The sequence below is a fragment of the Schistocerca serialis genome, chromosome 12 (genome assembly GCF_023864345.2).
Source record: "Schistocerca serialis cubense isolate TAMUIC-IGC-003099 chromosome 12, iqSchSeri2.2, whole genome shotgun sequence".
NCBI classification, from domain to species: domain Eukaryota; kingdom Metazoa; phylum Arthropoda; class Insecta; order Orthoptera; family Acrididae; genus Schistocerca; species Schistocerca serialis.
The window spans coordinates 79,670,968-79,692,179 of record NC_064649.1 but is presented as its reverse complement, the minus strand read 5'-3'; the positions used below and the strand labels follow the sequence as shown (position 1 = coordinate 79,692,179).

Below are 21,212 nucleotides of genomic sequence, written 5' to 3'. Positions count from 1 at the left end.
GTTTGAAGTCATGCTGGTACGTTCTGCTGCTGTGTGTTTCCATTCCACGATTAATGCGATTTGAAGAGAAGTAATAAAATGAGCTCTAACATGGAAAGTAAGCGTTTCCGGACACATGTCCACGTAACATATTTTCTTTCTTTGTGTGTGAGGAATGTTTCCTGAAAGTTTGGCCGTACCTTTTTGTAACACCCTGTAAATGAAGGCAAGGGGGATTGTATGTCAGTAGAAAAGCCGCAACCGCGGAATTAGTTCGTCAGCGGAACACAGTGACTTCGAACGTGGATTAGTCGTTGTATGTCACCTGAGTAACAGATCCATCGGAGAACCTTCTAAAACTGGCCAAGTCTATTGTTGTTGATGTGATTTTGTAAAATGGAAACGAAAAGGAACAACCATAGCCGAGCGAGGCTACGCCCACCTTTTCTACTAACGGACAGGGACCGTCGAGCATTGTCGAGAGTGTTTGTTAAAGTTGCATGAAATCAGCGGAAGCAAATCATTTCTGAGCTCCAGATTGCTACCAGCTGTCCAGATAGCGCAATGACTGTGAAAGGAGATAAAAAAGTATTGAGGTACAATGGTCGTGCAGCTCAACTCCTAAGGAATCAAACTAACGGTATCTGTCCCTAGGCTTACACACTACTTAAACTAACTTACGCTAAAGACAACACTCACATCCGTGCGCCCGACCGGGGGGGGGGGGGGGCGAACCGAGGCAAGGCGCCTCTAACCACGTGGGAGCATTCCGCGCGCAACGCCACTGGACAGTGGATGACTGCAACCGAGTTCAAATGGTTCAAATGGCTCTGAGCACTGTGGGACTTAACTTCTGAGGTCATCAGTCCCCTAGAACTTAGAACTACTTAAACCTAACTAACCTAAGGACGTTACACACATCCATGCCCGAAGCAGGATTCGAACCTGCGACCGTAGCGGTCGCGCGGTTCCTGACTGTGGCGCCTAGAGCCGCTCGGCCACTACGGCCGGCCTGCAACCGAGTAAGTGATGAAATCATGCTCTGTACCCTGCGGCAAGCCGATGGAAGGCTTTGAGTTCGACGAATACCTGCAAGGCCTACATCCGCATCGACATTTATACTCCGCAAGCCACCCAACGGTGTGTGGCGGAGGGCACTTTACATGCCACTGTCATTACCTCCCTTTCCTGTTCCAGTCGCGTATGGTCCGCGGGAAGAACGACTGCCGGAAAGCTTACGTGCGCGCTCGAATCTCTCTAATTTGACACTCGTGATCTCCTCGGGAGGTATAAGTAGGGGGAAGCAATATATTCGATACCTCATCCAGAAACGTACCCTCTCGAAGCCTGGACAGAAAGCTACACCGCGATGCAGAGCGCCTCTCTTGCAGAGTCTGCCACTTGAGTTTGCTAAACATCTCCGTATCGCTATCACGCTTACCAAATAACCCTGTGACGAAACTCGCCGCTCCTCTTTGGATCTTCTCTATCTCCTCCGTCAACCCGACCTGGTTCGGAACCCACACTGAGGAGCAATACTCAAGTATAGGTTGAACGAGTGTTTTGTAAGCCACCTTTTTAGCTGCCATCGTGTGTTGTGCTAAGAGTGCCGGCCGCTGTGGTCGAGCGGTTCTAGGCGCTTCAGTCCGGAACCGCGTTGCTGCTAAGGTCGCAGATCGAACCCTTCGTCGGGCATGGATGTGTGTGATGTCCTTAGGTTAGTTAGCTTTAAGTAATTCCAATTCTATGGGACTGATGACCTAAGATGTTAAGTCCCATAGTGCTTAGAGCCATTTGAACCACTTTTTTTTTTTTTTTTTTGCTAACAGTGAAGTTCGGAGATTAAATTACGGTATGGGGGTAGTTTTCAGGGATAGGGTGTGATTCCCTTATTGTGCTCAAGAAAAAGCTAAATGTAGAAGGATATGAATACATTGTACGGCATTGCGTACTACATACATTAGGGGAAGAGTTCGGAAACGATGATTGATTGTACCGGTATGACAATGCACTGTGTCATAAAGCAGCATATGTGGGGCTATGGTCCTGACCTCATTCCAACAGAAGACCTTCCCGATGGGTCAGACCATCATTTCGCTCCAGACCGCAGCGTCCAATATCACTACCTTCTATGGTCTGGGAGTTGAGGAAGTATGGGCTGCCGTTCCTCGAGTGACATTCAGAAACCTCACTGACAGTATCTCCATCAGAATTCAAGGCGCCGTGAAGCTGAAGAATGGACATACCCCATACGAACATCTGAGACTTCTGATCAGATAGTGTGTGGGTATGCAAACAACGATATACGCTTGTAAAAGCGAATGGTACCTTCCACCGTAAGGACTTTGTTGTCGTGTGTAAGACAAAATTAACTCCAACTTTTTAAGTCCATTTATATAGAAGATGTAGTGCTGTGAAACTGGGTGAAGGTTTCGGAGGCATCCTGTAGGGTGTATAACTGCCGGTTAGTGACGCAGACAGACGGCAAAAGTCGAATCTGTTTATGTGTTTTTGCACTTCTGCCTTTGCACCGATGCTAGTTTTCGTTGGCCATCATCTAGATATACACTATGTGATCAAAAGTATCCGGACACCCCCAAAAACATACGTTTTTCATAATAGGTGCATTGCGCTGCCACCTACCGCCAGATACTCCATATCAGCGACGTCAGCAGTCATTAGACATCGTGAGTCAGTTGATTGGGTGTCACTTGTGTCATACGTCTGTACGCGAGATTTCCACACTCCTAAACATCGTTAAGTCCACTGTTTCCGATGTGATAGTGAAGTGGAAACGTGAAGGGACACGCACAGCACAAAAGCGTAAAGCCGGCCGGGGTGGCCAAGCGGTTCTATGCGCTACAGTCTGGAACCGCGTGACCGCTACGGTCGCAGGTTCGAATCCTGCCTCGGGCATGGATGTGTGTGATGTCCGTAGGTTAGTTAGGTTTAAGTAGTTCTAAGTTCTAGGGGACTTATGACCTTAGAAGTTAAGTCCCATATTGCTCAGAGCCATTTTTGAAAAGCGTAAAGGCCGACCTCGTCTGTTGACTGACAGAGACCGCCGATAGTTGAAGATGCTCGTAATGTGTAATAGGCACACATCTTTCCAGACCATCACACAGGAATTCAATTCCAAACTGCATCAGGATCCACTGCAAGTAATATGACAGTTAGACGGGAGGTAACTTGGTCGAGCTGCAGCTTATAAGCCACACATCCCGCCGGTAAATGCCAAACGACGCCTCGCTTGGTTTAAGGAGCGTAAACATTGGACGATTGAACGGTGGAAAAACGTTGTGTGGAGTGGCGAATCACGGTACGCTATGTGGCGATCCGATGGCAGGCTGTGGGTATGGCGAATGCCCGGTGAATGTGCCAACAGTAAAATTCCCAGGCGGTGGTGTTATGGTGTGGTCGTATTTTTCATGGAGGCGGTTTGCGTGGCGCTATCACAGCACCGGCGTACACAGCTGTTTTAACCGCCTTCTTGCTTCCCACCGTTGAAGAGCAATTCGGGGATGCCGATTGCATCTTTCAACACGATCGAGCACCTGTTCATAATGCACGGCCTGTGGCGGAGTGCTTACACTACAATAACATCCCTGTAATGGACTGGCCTGCACAGAGGCCTGACCTGAATCCTATAGAACACCTCTGCGATGTTTGGTGACGCCGACTTCGTGCCAGGCCTCACCGACCAACTTCGATACCTCTCCTCAATGCAGCACTCCTCTCCCAGCACCTGACTGAACGTACGCCTGCGAGAGTGGAAGTAGTCATCAAGGCTAAGGATGGGCCAACACCATATTGAATTACAGCATCACTGATGGATTGCGCCACGAATTTGTAAGTCATTTTCAGCCATGTGTCCGGATACTTTTGATCACATAGTGTAGGTGTGGTAAGATGAAATTTTCCTGAAAAATGTTCATTGGCAGCCGGCGACTGGATTGTCACCGAGTGAAACACGGTACATTTGAGAATGCGTTGCGCAAAGCTTATTTCCCACTTGAAACCATGTCTGGTAGCAAAACAAAACAGTACAACAAACTTGCTGCACGCGAACGCCGATAAGAATGTCAACAGCCAAATTGTGATAGTTAGAACAAATCTCTGGTAAGTTCCCAGGGCCGATATCGCGTCACACTGGCTAAAGTCCGCGACAACACTGCTATCAGTCAATTTACGATCGACACGCCCCGGCGGTCACACGATAACTGACGGATGACCGAAGCGGTTCGTTTGTCGCAATACTTGCTTGCTGAAATAAGCAGAATTAATTTCCTTATATCTGTCATATATTAATACACACTGTAGTCATGGTTAGGATGACACGACGCCAATAGATTACGTCCTCTCTCTCTCTCTCTCTCTCTCTATGTCTCTCTCCCTCACGCACGCACGCACACACACACACACACACACACACACACACACAGAGCGAGACAGCTAATGCTAGGTATTCTAAATATTTCCGTAACGAATGAATACCAAACAAACTAAGACAAAAAATAAGCGCATCACAAATTATCCGAACGAGATGGAAAGCTGTAGATGTTATATACAAGTACAGACAAACAAATGATTACAGTTTCAGAAAAAAATGGATGATTTATTCAAGAGAAATGCTTCGCACACTGAGCATGTTAATAAGGCTTTGGTCCAAATCTGGACCTTATGCGTCCAACTTGACTTCGATTGATGCTGTTGTTGGATGTTGTCCTGAGGGACTTTTTTTATGGATATGTGTGCACATAATGTAAAGCAGGTTGTAATATTGCCATCTTTGTCTACATAGCTCCATGTGATGAAACTTCTTAGTGTGTGAGTGGTGCTTTACATTATGTGCATACATATTCATAAAAAATTCATCATACAGTTTTCGCTGCTGCAAGATTATAAGCACTCTGCACTGGAACATAATGGCGCGAATATTTCATCGGCACCACCACACCAAGGAAATTTCGTCAGTTGGGGAAACAAAAGACGAAAGCTAATTGAAAATGTGAACTAGCCGTCTGAAGATGAACCTCTTAGTTCGAAACCGGTAACGACGCTATTTAAATAAATAAATAGCGTTGTAAAAAGTGGCTGGTTACTGTTATCTTCTGTGTAAGAGTGAACCTAGATAAAAACATTTTTTATCGTATAGCTGGTGTGTGTAAACCAACGTTAAACACACCAAATCAAATCAGAACTCTATGGATTTGAATTAGGTATCTAGAAAGGTTCAAAGTTTTAGGGGCGACCGGATGCGCGCTGGATCTACATCATATATACTCCACTAGCCACCAAACGGTGTGTGGCGGAGGGCACAATTCGCGCCAAAGTCATATTTTCCCCCCTCTGTTCCACTCGTGGATCGCGCGAGGGAAAAACGACTGAACGCCCCAGTACGAGCTCTAATTTCCCTTATCTTTGAATCGTGTTCATTACGCTATTTGAAAGTTGGTGGTAATAATATATGCTCTACGTCCTCGGCCAAGATCGGATTTCGCAATTTAGTGAGCAGCCCCTTCCGTTTAGCGCGCCGTCTATCTGCAAGTGTGCCCCACTTCAAACTTTCTATGAGATTTGTAACGCTCTCGCGATGGCTAAATGTACCAGTCACGAATCTTGCCGCTTTTCTTGGGACCTTCTCAATCTCTGGAATCAGGCCCAACAGACGAACAATACTATAAGACTGGACGAACTAACGGATTGTAAGACATTTCCTTTGTTGAAGGACTGCATCGCTTCCAGATTCTACCAATATACCGCAATCTAGAGTTCGCCTTACCCGTTACTTGTGTAATCTGATCATTTCATTTGAGAACATTTCGAATAGTCACACACAGATACTTGACGGATGTTACCGCTTCCAAAGACTGGGCATTTATTTTGTACTCGTACATTAATGGGGATTTTCGCCTTGTTGTATGCAGTAGGTTACACTTGCTAATATTGAGAGATAACTGCCGGTCATTACATCACGCATTTATTCTCTGCAACTCCTCATTGATTTGTTCACGCGATTACAGCATCATCGGCAAACGGTCTAATGCCGCTGTCAATACCATCAACCAGATCGATTATGTAAATCATAAAAAGCAGAGGATCTATTACGCTGCCCTGGGGCACACCGGAAGTTGCGCTTGTTTCTGTTGAAGTCACCCCGTTCAAGACGATATACTGCTCCCTGTTAGAAAACTTTCTATCCAACCGCATATGTCATCGGATAGACCGTAATCGCGAACTTTTTGTAGCAAGCGACAGTGCGGAAATGAATCGACCGCCTTACGAAAGTCGATAAATATGGCATCAACCTGGGAGCCGGTATCTATAGCCTGTTGTGTGTCATGCACAGAGAGGGCCAACTGTGTCTCGCATGACCGCTGTTTCCTGAAACCGTGCTGGTTTTTGCAGATGAGCTTCTCAGAGTCTAGAAAGGTCATTATGTCCGAACACTAAATACGTTCTATGATTCTACAACAAATCGATGTCAGTGAAATTGGCCGGTAATTATGTGCATCCGATTTTCTACCCTTTTTATAGATTGCTATGACCTGGGCCTTCTTCCAGTCCCATGGAATTTTCCCCTGTTCCAATGATCTCTGATAGATGATGGATAAGAATGGTGCTATATCTGTAGCATAGCCAACATATAATCTTACGGGGATGCTGTCTGAGCCAGATGCCTTCTTGGCGTCTAAGGATCTTAACGTTTTACAATCCCAGATACACTAAACACTATGTCAGCCAACCTTGCGTTTGTTCGATAATTGAAAGGGGGAATGGTGCCGCAGTCCTCTACCGTAAACGAGTTTTTGAAAGCTAGGTTTAGAATTTCATTATCCGTTACATTACCCGTACTGTCAGGAAGAGAAGGTATTGAATTATTTCAAGCGCGTTCATAGATTTTACGTACGACCAAAATTTTTGGGGTTAATTTTAGAATCTGCAGATAAAATATTGCTTTCAAATTCGTTAAAAGAATCTCTCATTGGCCTTTTGACAGCTGCTTTGATTTCGCGGGGCAATGACTACGTTTAAAACTACTGAGCAAAATTCTCTGCTTACTCAACAACATTCTAATATGTTTGTTGCAGGAAGGTGGATCCTTTTCCTCCCCTAAATTTTTGCTAGGCACATACTTCTCTATCACATGGTGGACAATAACTTTAAATTTCGACCAAAGATGCTCAATATCTTTGTGTCCCGCTGTGAATGCTTGGAGCTGACTATGAAGATATTCATTAATGATACTTTCGTCTGCTTTCCCAAACAAGAAAACTCTACGCTGCTTCTTTGGCTTTTTTGCAACTTCCACTGACATAGAAGCCACAACAACATAATGGTCGCTAATACCTTCTTCTAGATTAACTTCCTCAAAAAGATCAGGTCTGTTTGTTGCCAAGATATCTAATATGTTCCCATTTCGAATTGGTTTTCTAACCAATTGCTCAAGGTTGTACGTTGAGAGCTCTCCTAGAATAACTTCACACGAGTCTTTACTTCTGCCCCCTGTGATTTTCCCAGTCAATGGATGCCAGATTAAAGTCTCCACCTATAACTAATGGATAATCTGGATATTTACTTCCTATGTACTCAAGACTTTACCTTAAACGTTCCGCAGGACGTTTGTCGCGGGGTGGGGGTGGGGGGGGGGAGGGGAAAGGGGTGGGGGAGAGGGAGGGGGAGGGAAGGGGGAGCTAACCGTGACACCGCCCAGGCCGGCAGGCTTTTTGGAGCGACAAAACCTTAAACTTTAATATGGTTCGCAAAGGATAAATTAAACAAGACAGTGAAAAGTTTGAGATTAAATTGGAAATACAAATCATTCATAAAACTTAATGTCCTACTGGAAATTATCTACGGTAGTGTGAAACAGATGACAAATGAAGCACTGGACTTGAGTGTGCGTCTTTCAAAAGACAGTAGTAAAACATGCCAGTAGTGTAGCCAGCTCAGTTTGTACCACGCGCCTACTCAATACTTGAAAAGTACGTACGTCAGCTTGCAAGGGCCTGCAGACGCGAAAAACTTTATAATAATAAACCGCTTTCCCGGCAGTTGTCAGTTTTAGTGACGGGAACCATTACTTCTCTTTCAAGTAGCTCAGTTTGCTTCACAAGGTGAGGTGCCTGAGTGCGTCCCGCTTGCCAACAGCGCTCGGCATATCGGATGGTCACCCATCCAAGTGCTAGCCCAGCCCGACAGCGCTTAACTTCGGTTATCTGACGGGAACCGGTGTTACCACTACGGCATGGCCGTCACTGCCCAGCACAGATCATAGTCTGAATCGAGACATTGTGATTAAGCGGTGTATATTCATGGCATCCTTCCCCCACCACCTCCTCTCCTTTGGATTTGCCATCAATGCTTACATTTGTCTTCTTCTCGCCACTCTCCTCTAAATTAAGTTTTTCTGCCCCGTCTGTGACTCTTTATAAGGTCTCTTTCATTCGCTTCCCTTTCCCGACATTGAAACCATAATTAATAGATATTGATATTAACATAGTACGGATTATCTATCACACCTTATTTTAGAGCTGAAGGAACTAAATTGATTGCACGGACTCTTTCTCCAGTTTAGACGTACACTCCTGGAAATTGAAATAAGAACACCGTGAATTCATTGTCCCAGGAAGGGGAAACTTTATTGACACATTCCTGGGGTCAGATACATCACATGATCACACTGACAGAACCACAGGCACATAGACACAGGCAACAGAGCATGCACAATGTCGGCACTAGTACAGTGTATATCCACCTTTCGCAGCAATGCAGGCTGCTTATTCTTCCATGGAGACGATCGTAGAGATGCTGGATGTAGTCCTGTGGAACGGCTTGCCATGCCATTTCCACCTGGCGCCTCAGTTGGACCAGCGTTCGTGCTGGACGTGCAGACCGCGTGAGACGACGCTTCATCCAGTCCCAAACATGCTCAATGGGGGACAGATCCGGAGATCTTGCTGGCCAGGGTAGTTGACTTACACCTTCTAGAGCACGTTGGGTGGCACGGGATACATGCGGACGTGCATTGCCCTGTTGGAACAGCAAGTTCCCTTGCCGGTCTAGGAATGGTAGAACGATGGGTTCGATGACGGTTTGGATGTACCGTGCACTATTCAGTGTCCCCTCGACGATCACCAGTGGTGTACGGCCAGTGTAGGAGATCGCTCCCCACACCATGATGCCGGGTGTTGGCCCTGTGTGCCTCGGTCGTATGCAGTCCTGATTGTGGCGCTCACCTGCACGGCGCCAAACACGCATACGACCATCATTGGCACCAAGGCAGAAGCGACTCTCATCGCTGAAGACGACACGTCTCCATTCGTCCCTCCATTCACGCCTGTCGCGACACCACTGGAGGCGGGCTGCACGATGTTGGGGCGTGAGCGGAAGACGGCCTTACGGTGTGCGGGACCGTAGCCCAGCTTCATGGAGACGGTTGCGAATGGTCCTCGCCGATACCCCAGGAGCAACAGTGTCCCTAATTTGCTGGGAAGTGGCGGTGCGGTCCCCTACGGCACTGCGTAGGATCCTACGGTCTTGGCGTGCATCCGTGCGTCGCTGCGGTCCGGTCCCAGGTCGACGGGCACGTGCACCTTCCGCCGACCACTGGCGACAACATCGATGTACTGTGGAGACCTCACGCCCCACGTGTTGAGCAATTCGGCGGTACGTCCACCCAGCCTCCCGCATGCCCACTATACGCCCTCGCTCAAAGTCCGTCAACTGCACATACGGTTCACGTCCACGCTGTCGCGGCATGCTACCAGTGTTAAAGACTGCGATGGAGCTCCGTATGCCACGGCAAACTGGCTGACACTGACGGCGGCGGTGCACAAATGCTGCGCAGCTAGCGCCATTCGACGGCCAACACCGCGGTTCCTGGTGTGTCCGCTGTGCCGTGCGTGTGATCATTGCTTGTACAGCCCTCTCGCAGTGTCCGGAGCAAGTATGGTGGGTCTGACACACCGGTGTCAATGTGTTCTTTTTTCCATTTCCAGGAGTGTATTTCGCACTGCGTTCCAACAATTTCATTTACGATTTAACTGTTACATTTCGCAATAATAGGTGAAAGTTCTTTCAGAACTACTTGTTTTGAGCCATAAATAGTAGTCGTGACATGCCACAAAGCACGCCTTCTCGATATCTAACCATAGGCGTTTTTCCGTTACGTACTACGGATACTAAATAGACACTGGCCAATTATACACTTTTTTCTGTTTAATCAAAAAAAGCATTTACATGTAAGTGATTCGCGGACTTATGACCTACCATTTCGTACAACAGAAGCTCCGTGCAGTATGCCGCGCGTAATAACTGGCGGTGTTCAGCTGCGTAATCTGGCGCCAGAATATACAGGGTTATTATAATAAACTATACAGGGTGTTACAAAAAGGTACGGCCAAACTTTCCGGAAACATTCCTCACGCACAAATAAAGAAAAGATGTTATGTGGACATGTGTCCGGAAACGCTTAATTTCCATGTTAGGGCTCATTTTAGTTTCGTCAGTATGTACTGTACTTCCTCGATTCACCGCCAGTTGGCCCAATTGAAGGAAGGTAATGTTGACTTCGGTGCTTGTGTTGACATGCGACTCATTGCTCTACAGTACTAGCATCAAGCACATCAGTACGTGGCATCAACAGGTTAGTGTTCATCACGAACGTGGTTTTGTAGTCAGTGCAATGTTTACAAATGCGGAGTTGGCAGATGCCCATTTGATGTATGGATTAGCACGGGGCAAAAGCCGTGGCGCGGTACGTTTGTATCGAGACAGATTTCCACAACGAAGGTGTCCAGACAGGAAGGCGTTCGAAGCAATTGATCGGCGTCTTAGGGAACACGGAACATTCCACCCTATGACTCGCGACTGGAGAAGACCTAGAACGACGAGGACACCTGCAACGGACGAGGCAATTCTTCGTGCAGTTGACGATAACCCTAATGTCAGCGTCAGAGAAGTTGCTGCTGTACAAGGTAACGTTGACCACGTCACTGTATGGAGAGGTACAGCGTGTGCAGGTTCTATAAGCAGCTGATTGGCCTCCACGGGTACACTTCTGCGAATGGTTCATCCAACAATGTGTCAATCCTCATTTCAGTGCAAATGTTCTCTTTACGGATGAGGCTTCATTCCAACGTGATCAAATTGTAAATTTTCACAATCAACATGGGTGGGCTGACGAGAATCCGCACGCAATTGTGCAATCACGTCATCAACACTGATTTTCTGTGAACGTTTGGGCAGGCATTGTTGGTGATGTCTTGATTGGGCCCCATGTTCTTCCACCTACGCTTAATGGAGCACGTTATCATGATTTCATACGGGATCCTCTACCTTAGAACATGTGCCTTTACAAGTACGACACAACATGTAGTTCATGCACGATGGAGCTCCTGCACATTTCATTCGAAGTGCTCGTACGCTTCTCAACAACAGATTCGGTGACCGACGGATAGGTAGAGGCGGACCAATTCCATGGCCTCCACGCTCTTCTGACCTCAACCCTCTTGACTTTCATTTATGGGGGCATGTGAAAGCTCTTGTCTACGCAACCCCGGTACCAAATGTAGAGACTCTTCGTGCTCATATTGTGGACGGCTGTGATACAATACGCCATTCTCCAGGGCTGCATCAGCGCATCAGGGATTCCATGCGACGGAGGGTGGATGCATGTATCCTCGCTAACGGAGGACATTTTCAACATTTCCTGTAACAAAGTGTTTGAAGTCACGCAGGTACGTTCTGTTGCTGTGTGTTTCCATTCCACGATTAATGTGATTTGAAGAGAAGTAATAAAATGAGCTCTAACATGGAAAGTAAGCGTTTCCGGACACATGTCTACATAACATATTTTATTTCTTTGTGTTTGAGGAATGATTCCTGAAAGTTTGGCCGTACCTTTTTGTAACACCCTGTATATGAAGGTAGTATCTGTTCCCGAAATAACAGATACCACTGATGACCGTGCAGCTTCTCTAGAAAGAAATAATAATTAAATCGGGAACAGTTACTACCTTCATATATAGTTAAAAAAGGCTACCCAGCCATTGGCCTTCTTGTGCGAACGCACACGCTATGCCCCAACTCATACGGGACTTGGTAGATTAATCTGCCACTAGCAATGAGTGTGATGGACGAACATCTATTAAGAGCACTACAAATGTAGCGTCCCTGCAGGCGGACTATCCTCTGTGCCCTCGTTGGCTCTGGTGGACAGAGCGACTGCCATGTAAGCAGGAGATCCCGGGTTCGAGAGAAACATCTGGAAAACACTGATAAGAGAAGGGACAGGATGATAGGACATTGGCGGCCGGGGTGGCCGAGCGGTTCTAGTTGCTTCAGTCTGGAACCGCACGACTGCTACGGTCGCACGTTGGAATCCTGCCTCGGGCACGGATGTGTGTGTGTGGTGTCCTTAGGTTAGTTAGGTTTAAGCAGTTCTGAGTTCTAGGGGACTGATGACCTCAGCTGTTAAGTCCCATACAGCTCAGAGCCATTTGAACCATTTCTAATTCTAATCCTTGTCGTACTGTGATTGTTAAGTCCGTAACGCCTAATGAGTAAGTTATGACAGAATTTTAAATTTTTAAATTGGTTCAATAACTATATGAAAAGTTTCTACCTAGGTCTGAAGACGATCATCACCTACCGAAACAAATTATCTGATTACAAGTAAACATTGTGCTCCAAAATAGGAATTATAATAAAGCAAATATTTTCCTGGAACGATGAAAACTTTTTCGTGATTATGTCACAACTTGTAAAATCATATGAAATACTGAAATTCAAATTGCCCCTGGAAGCCGTCAAACAGGCACCCTGCCGTGTGTCATGAACCGAATTTTCAAAACATAGTTAGTACATTCGCTTCGTTTTGTGGACTACAATAACTAATTACGAAATATTTTCTGTTGTGGTATACAGGATGGTCCATTGATCGTGACCGGGCCAAATACCTCACGAAATAAGCGTCAAACGAACAAACTACAAAAACGAAACTTGTCTAGCTTGATGGGGGAAACCAGATGGCGCTATGGTTGGCCCGCCAACAACTGCGTTTTTTTAAATAGAAATCCCCATTTTTTATTACATATTCGTGTAGTACGTAAGGAAATATGAATGTTTTAGTTGGACCACTTTTTTCGCTTTGTGATAGATGGCGCTGTGATAGTCACAAACATATGGCTCACAATTTTAGACGATCAGTTGGTAACAGGTAGGTTTTTAAAATTAAAATACAGAACATAGGTACGTTTGAACATTTTATTTCGGTTGTTCCGATTTGATACATGTACCTTTGTGAACTTATCATTTCTGAGAATGCATGCCGTTACAGCTTGATTACTTTTAAATACCACATTAATGCAATAAATGCTCAAAATGATGTCCGTCAACCTCAAAGCATTTGGCAATCGTGTAAAGACATTCCTCTTAACATCGAGTAGTTCGCCTTCCGTAACGTTCGCACATGCATTGACAATGCGCTGACGCCTGTTGTCAGGCGTTGTCGGTGGATCACGATAGCAAATATCCTTCAACTTTCCCCACCGAAAGAAATCCGCGGACATCAGATCCGGTGAAGGTGCGGGCTTCGACGACCAATCCACCTGTCATGAAATATGCTGTTCAATACCGCACGCGAGCTATGTGCCGGACATCCATCATGTTGGAAGTATATTGCCATTCTGTCATGCAGTGAAACTACTTGCAGTAACATCGGTAGAACATTACGTAGGAAATCAGCATACATTGCACCATTTAGATTGCTATCGATAAAATGGGGGCCAATTATCCTTCCACCCATAATGCCGCACCACACATTAACCCGCCAAGGTCGCTGATGTTCCACTTGTCGCAGCCATCGTGGAGTTTCCGCTGCCCAATAGTGCATATTATGCAGGTTTACGTTACCGCTGTTGGTGAATGACGCTTCGTCGCTAAATAGAACGCATTTGCGCGTTTTTTATTATCGCATATACGAAAAGAGCCGCGAAATATCTGTTAATAATGCCGTGCTTTGAATTTCTTTATCATCATTACCTTTTAACAAAGCAAAATATATATATTGAGATCTTATTGTTCTGTATCTGGCCTACAATTAAAGGAACGTTTTTTCGTGACTGTAACTCATTCTAAAAATCAACATATCTTCCCTACTTTATAGTTATTGAAAATTGAAATTACTTGGTTACGAACACTGATGTTACAGTTCGTACGATCGTTCAACAACAAAATTTTGCAGTGGATTTTGTTTCTCGGTAAAACACCATTCAATACCACGACTAGCACAAGAACATGAGACTCTTATTAAAAAAAATACGTTTTCACTATAAAGTTTGCCAGACCAGAACGGAGCACAGCAAGATTCCTATTAGATTTTGACGGTACATTAACTTATTTGTACTGTGAGTTATATACTATCAGCAGCCCGCGTCAACCTGCAACACATCATAAAATCTGTTGATCTGCACTGCAAGTCTGGAAGCTAGAAGAAATAATATTATTTTACTGTTACTTTACCGCTTCCTTGCGGTATGATAGACTATATTGGAAGTCGTTTGAATACGCCGCGGCAGCGGCTTTTTCGTTCGCCACGCAGCTCAGCACCACAGATAATATTTATATAACTGAAAAATGTCTCAACAGGATGGGATAATAGGCAAGCAAGCTTTAACAATTAATAATGCAAGTTTTCATTTACATAACTCTATTAAAACATTTAAATATTTCACTTTTTTACACACCTTTATGAATTCACACGTAATGGCGTACATCTCTTAGTCTCAACAAAAGAATGCTACACTAGCGTTCACTACTACGACACAGGATATCTTACTCGCTCGACTCCCAGATGAAGAAGACAAAGAAATTGCTATTCGTTACGTATTATATACTAGTTACTTATTTTAATCTTTGTTCGACATTTATCGTCTGTGGCGGTTTCGTTACTCGCCGACGCAGATATTCTCAAAAATAAATAATAAAAAAAAATACATAATTTTATACAATAACACAATATGATACATATAATTTTCTCGTTACTACATAATATGTTGTTTTTGTTTCTTTCTAGACGTTACAGCATGCAAAAAATCTGCCATTGCCCCGTAATTTCTCTTATACCCAGTGGCAGAACGGTACACGACGTTCAAAGTCGTCGCCATGCAATTCCTGGTGCATAGAAATATGGTACGGGTGCAATCGATGTTGATGTAGCTTTCTCAACACCGACGTTTTTGAGATTCCCGATTCTCGCGCAATTTGTCTCCTACTGATGTGCGGATTAGCTGCGACAGCAATTAAAACGCCTACTTGGGCATAATTATTTGTTGCAGGTCGTGGTTAATGTTTCGCATGTGGCTGAACACTTCCTGTTTCCTTAAATAACGTAACTATCCCGCGAACGGTCCGGACACTTGGATGATGTCGTCCAGGATACCGAGCAGCATACATAGCACACGCCCGTTGGGCATTTTGATCACTATAGCAATACATCAACACGACATCGACCATTTCCGCAACTGATAAACGGCCCATTTTAACACGGGTAATGTATCACGAAGCAAATACCGTTCACACTGGCGGAATGTTACGTGATACCACGAACTTACACGTTTGTGACTATTACAGCGGCGTCTATCACAAAGTGAAAAAGTGGTCCAACTAAAACATTCATATTTCTTCACGTACTACACGAATATGTAATAAAAAATGGGTGTTCTTATTTTTTAAAAAACGCAGTTGATATCTCTTTGACCTATGGCTGCGCCATCTAGCGGGCCAACCATAGCGCCATCTGGTTTCCCCCTTCAAGCTAGACAAGTTTCGTCCTTTGTAGTTGTTTCGTTTGACCCTTATTTCGTGAGATATTTGGCCCGGTCACTATCAATGGACCACCCTTACAGTAAAATGATCATTCAGTAACTGACATGCAAAATAACAATAACAATATTTAATTACACAGTACAATATAGCGAGCCAACCACAGCCGTCTATTCTGGTGGTCAGGAGCTGCTCGGTACTGCTACATTGACTTGCTGATATTTTCATAGTGGTGGCCAACAGTTTGACAGCACTTTCGCATGATGGAAAGGCTGATCATTCACGAATGTGACCTCAGGTTTCCATTGGGAAAAAAAAGACTTCTGTTGCAGCTAAGCCACAGTAAAAGTTAATGTACACTATTGTAGCCAGAGGGCCTCGAGTTCGTACTGCAGTGTTGTATAGGTAAGAAAAGTAGCCTTTCAGAATTGTCAGACGAGTGGTGGTGTTTCCCAAAATTCACTAATTATTATTTATTACGGTATTACAGTGTCTGTGTTGTTCCAAAATACGATGCAGTATTCCTTCAGATGTGCATACACGTCCGAAGGAGCAGCCACTGCGGCTACTGCAGCCATTATGAAATGTATTCGCAGCTGTGAATATGGACGACCATCAGTTGTGTAATGGAATGACGACAGTGAAAATTTATGCCAAACCGGGACTCGAACCTGGATTTTCTTCTTATTGCGAACGGTCGTCTTACCACTTTTTTTAAGCACGACTGAACACCAGACCCAAACATCCATATGTTTCCAACCATTATACAGCTGATGGTTGTCCATGTTCGTAACTCCGAATACTTTTCATGTATTATTAATTTGTTCATAGGCCTTTTTCTGTTCCGTATTCCTGGATTTCCGGAAGGCTTTTGACACTGTACCACACAAGCGGCTCGTAGTAAAATTGCGTGCTTATGGAATATCGTCTCAGTTATGTGACTGGATTTGCGATTTCCTGTCAGAGATGTCACAGTTCGTAGTATTTGACGGAAAGTCACGGAATAAAACAGAAGTGATTTCTGGCGTTCCCCACGGTAGTGTTACAGGCCCTTTGCTGTTCCTTATCTATATAAACGATTTGATAGACAATCTGAGCAACCGTCTTCGGTTGTTTGCAGATGAAGCTGTCGTTTATCGACTAATAAAGTCATCAGACGGTCAAAACAAACTGCAAAACGATTTTAAAAAAATATCGGAATGGTGCGAAAAGTGGCAGTTGACCCTAAATAACGAAAAGTATGAGGTCATCCACATGAGTGCTAAAAGGAACTCGTTAAACTTCGGTTACACGATAAATCAGTCTAATCTAAAAGCCGTAAATTCAACTAAACACCTAGGTATTACAATTACGAAGAACTTAAATTGGAAAGAACACCTAGAAAATGTTGTGGGGAAGGCTAACCAAAGACTGCGTTTTATTGGCGGGACACTTAGAAAATGTAACAGACCTACTAAGGAGACTGCCTATACGCTTTTTGAATACTGCTGTGCGGTGTGGGATCCTTACCAGGTAGGACTGACGGAGTACATCGAAAAAGTCCAAAGAAAGGCAGCACGTTTTGTATTATCGCGAAATATGGGAGAGAGTGTCACAGAAAAGATACAGGATTTGGGCAGGACATCATTAAATGAAAGGCGTTTTTCGTTGCGACAAAATCGTCTGACGAAATTCCAATCACCAACTTTCTCCTCCGAATGCGAATATATTTTCTTGACACCGACTTACGTAGGGAGGAACGATCGCCACGATAAAATAAGGGGAATCAGAGCTCGTACGGAAAGATATATGTGTTCATTCTTTCCGCGCGCTGTACGAGATTGGAGTAATAGAGAATTCCGATGGTGGTTCGACGAACCTTCCGCCAGGCACTTAAATGTGATTTGCAGAGTATCCATGTAGATGTAGATGTCTTTTGACTGGAAACATCGGCTGTTCGCCGTGCGGAACATTCGTGTTTACCTGAGGTATTTATGTTCAGAGCAATGGCAGAACAGCCAGTCTGACAATCTGACAGCAAGAAGCCGGTTAATATACTGGCTGATTCCGTGACAATGTTACAAACTTTCAGGATTTGTGGAGAAGAATAAATGTATCAGTTTGAGGTAAGTAAACCTGGTCCAGAAGTGGCCGAGTCGAAAACCATAAGGGAAAATCGGTCTGATACCTCTGACCAAAATAAGGAAAACAATCTAGTAACTATGGGCTATAAAATGCGTAACTTAAAAGCTATGAGCACTTCTTCATCCTCGACATTGCGAAAGACATCTCTTCTACTGAACAAGCTCCCCTCGACTTCTAGGGGATTCACTTTAAAGCTCACATTTATTGTCCTTTTTTTTGTTGTTTTGCTCCGTACTACGTTCTACAGAAACATGGACATCAAAGAGCTTGCAGCAGAAGAGACACATTTCAAAGGAACGAGGATGAACAAGTGCTCTTCAGTCGCAAGGTATGCTTTTTAGAGCCCGTGTTTACTCCACTTCTTTTTCGTGTTTTGATCTAATACTATCACGTCTGAAAATTGCCTGCCCTACAATCTTAGCAACAACAGTACAGGTACCCGCATTGTACTGCCAGAGGTATCAGAACGATTTTCGCTCTTCATTCTCGACTCGATCGTTACCGGGTAATTTCCAAGAATGACTGCCTGTCGAAGTCGCAGTGTCCAAACGATACATATCGAACGTGCGATCGTAAATCGATCATGCAGCTCTGGCGGCGGGCGTTGTCATCAGTTACTTGTGATCGTCATTTTTATCTGTTTTCCGTCGTTCCCTTTGTTTCTCTACATTACATACCTCCGCCAATTATTTGTGAGTTTCTAGGGAATCCCAGACGATTTATGTCGTTAGTGAGTGGGATGTCTGGTGTTCTTGACGTTTCTTCGGCGGATTCTCTTACATGGAAAAATGTAATTCCATGTTTATCCAGCATAGAAAATTGATCGAAATTTTGTCGCAAATATGAAGTACCACCGGAAGAGGAAAGAAGGGGCTGTGTGGTGCGAAGTGTGTAAAACTTCGTAAGAACAGTTTCGATGCTGAAATACCGTTTACAATTTCATTGCGGACAGTGCGGAAAACGAACGAGTAACAGGAAGAATACATGGTTCGACTCTTCCCAATTGTCCATCCAGACCACCGTAATAGACTTTCGCGTGATGACAACACCGATGACGAGTAAGGTAAGTCGTCTCCTTCGCAATTACAAGTATTTTTGTGACGCTTTTCTTTTGTCGTTGCTGTATCGACCACCGTAAACATACTCACAACGCCCGCCATCGTAGTCGCATGATCGATTTACGATCGCACGTTCGACAAGTATCGTTTGGGCACCGCGATAGGCAATCATTCTTGGAAACTACCCGTTTCCGGACCAGGGACCCTCCATACAACTGATACATTTACCCTTCTCTATCATTTCTCACAGTTTGTGACATTATCACGGTCAACCAGTAGATCACAGAGTCCAGCCGCTTGCAATCGCATGTTTTTCACTTCGCAACGCGGACCCACCTGGTGGGAAGTTGTCAGGCCTGGAGATGGCGACCAGCAGCAGGTAGAGCAGCAGGCCCACGGCCAGGGCTGCCAACAGAACGCCGACGAGAGCCATGGTGAGCGTGCAGTTGCTAAGTGTGAGCGGCTCTGAGTGCCTTGGCCGCGCGCGGGGCTCTTTAGGGGATTCCCCCACCACCACGCGCCGGCCCCACCAGGTCGCCTGCGTTCTCTGGCCTGCGGTTCTCGATAACGAGAGACCTGCCGCTAGATAGCGGCGTCGTCTGCTACGGTCGCAAGCATCTTAAGGCCCTCGTACACGATCAGAAAATTTGTCAAACTGTACTATATCTGCCAAATATTTGACTGTGCATGGTGCTGTTTGACGTGTTTGTCAAGCATAGACAATGTTTGACGTTTTTTCGGAAAATTTTGATTGACAGAATGTTTGACAAGATGGCGGGCGTTGTTTGTGTCAATGTTTCTTCGTGTATATATATATATATATATATATATATATATATAGTGACCGCGCCAAATATCTCACGAAATATGCATCAAACAAAAAGAACTACAAAGAACGAAACTCGTCTAGGGGGAAACCAGATGGCGCTATGGTTGGCCCGTTAGATGGCGATGCCATAGGTCAAATGGATATCAACTGCGTTTTTTTTAAATAGGAACCCCGATATTTATAACATATTCGTGTAGTACGTAAAGAAATATTAATGTTTTAATTGGACCACTTTTTTCGCTTTGTGATGGATGGCGCTGTAATAGTCAGAAACGTTTAAGTATCACGTAACATTCCGCCAGTGCGAACGGTATTTGCTTCGTGATACATTACCCGTGTTAAAATGGACCGTTTACCAATTGCGGGAAAGCTCGATATCGTGTTGATGTATAGCTATTGTGATCAAAATGCCTGACGAGCGTGTGCTATGTATGCTGCTCGGTATCCTGGACGACATCATCCAAGCGTCCGGACCGTTCGTCGGATAGTTACGTTATTTAAGGATACAGGAAGTGTTCAGCCACATGTGAAACGTCAGCTACGACCTGCAACAAATGCTGATGCCCAAGTAGGTGTTTTAGCTGCTGTCGCGGCTAATCCGCACATCAGTAGCAGACGAATTGCGCGGGAATCTCAAAAACGTCGGTGTTGAGAGGAATGTCGTTAGACGTATTGCCAAATGCATTGAGGTTGACAGACATCATTTTGAGCATTTATCGCATTAATGTCGTATTTACAGGTAATCAAGCTGTAACAGCATGCGTTCTCAGAAATGGTAAGTTCACAATGGTACATGCTTCACATTGGAACATTCGAAATAAAATGTTCAAAGGGACCTACGTTCTGTATTTTGATTTAAACAACTTACCTGCTACCAACCGTTCGTCTAAAATTGTGAGCCATATGTTTGTGACTATTACAGCGCCATCTGTCACAAAGCGAAAAAAGTGGTCCAACTAAAACGTTCATATTTCTTTACGTACTACACGAATATGTAATAAAAAATGGGGTTTTCTATTTTAAAAAAACGCAGTTGATATCCGTTTGACATATGGCAGCGCCATCTAGCGGGCCAAGCATAGCGCCATCTGCTTTCCCCCTTCAAGCTAGACAAGTTTCGTTCTTTGTAGTGTTTTCGTTTCACGCTTATTTCGTGAGATATTTGCCCCGGTCACGATCAATGGACCACCCTGTATATAGTGAAAAATAGTTTTATTACAATTTATCTCACTGTGTCGTGCGTTTTCACAACTATGGAAACTACGATCGAGGATAAGTACAAAATAGGGCTGGCAGTTACCAAATGATTGAGCTGAACATCTTTTCCAGCTATACATTACGCCGGAAGAGGTTAAGAAGAAAATCAGTATTCTATGCGTAACATACAAGCGGTA

General features: G+C 44.7%; 1 protein-coding gene and 1 pseudogene across 1 annotated transcript in view; both read right to left on the bottom strand.

Annotated features, from left to right (window-relative positions):
- Positions 1 to 19,457, bottom strand: part of LOC126428351 (probable cytochrome P450 304a1) — a 124,670-nt gene extending 105,213 nt beyond the window's left edge. The window contains exon 1 of the mRNA XM_050090283.1: positions 19,326 to 19,457. Within this exon, the coding sequence (XP_049946240.1) occupies positions 19,326 to 19,422 (97 nt within the window). The 5' untranslated portion in view covers positions 19,423 to 19,457. The remainder of the gene's footprint in view (positions 1 to 19,325) is intronic.
- On the bottom strand, positions 8,122 to 8,239 carry LOC126428531 (5S ribosomal RNA; annotated as a pseudogene).
- Positions 19,458 to 21,212: the final 1,755 nt, after the last annotated feature.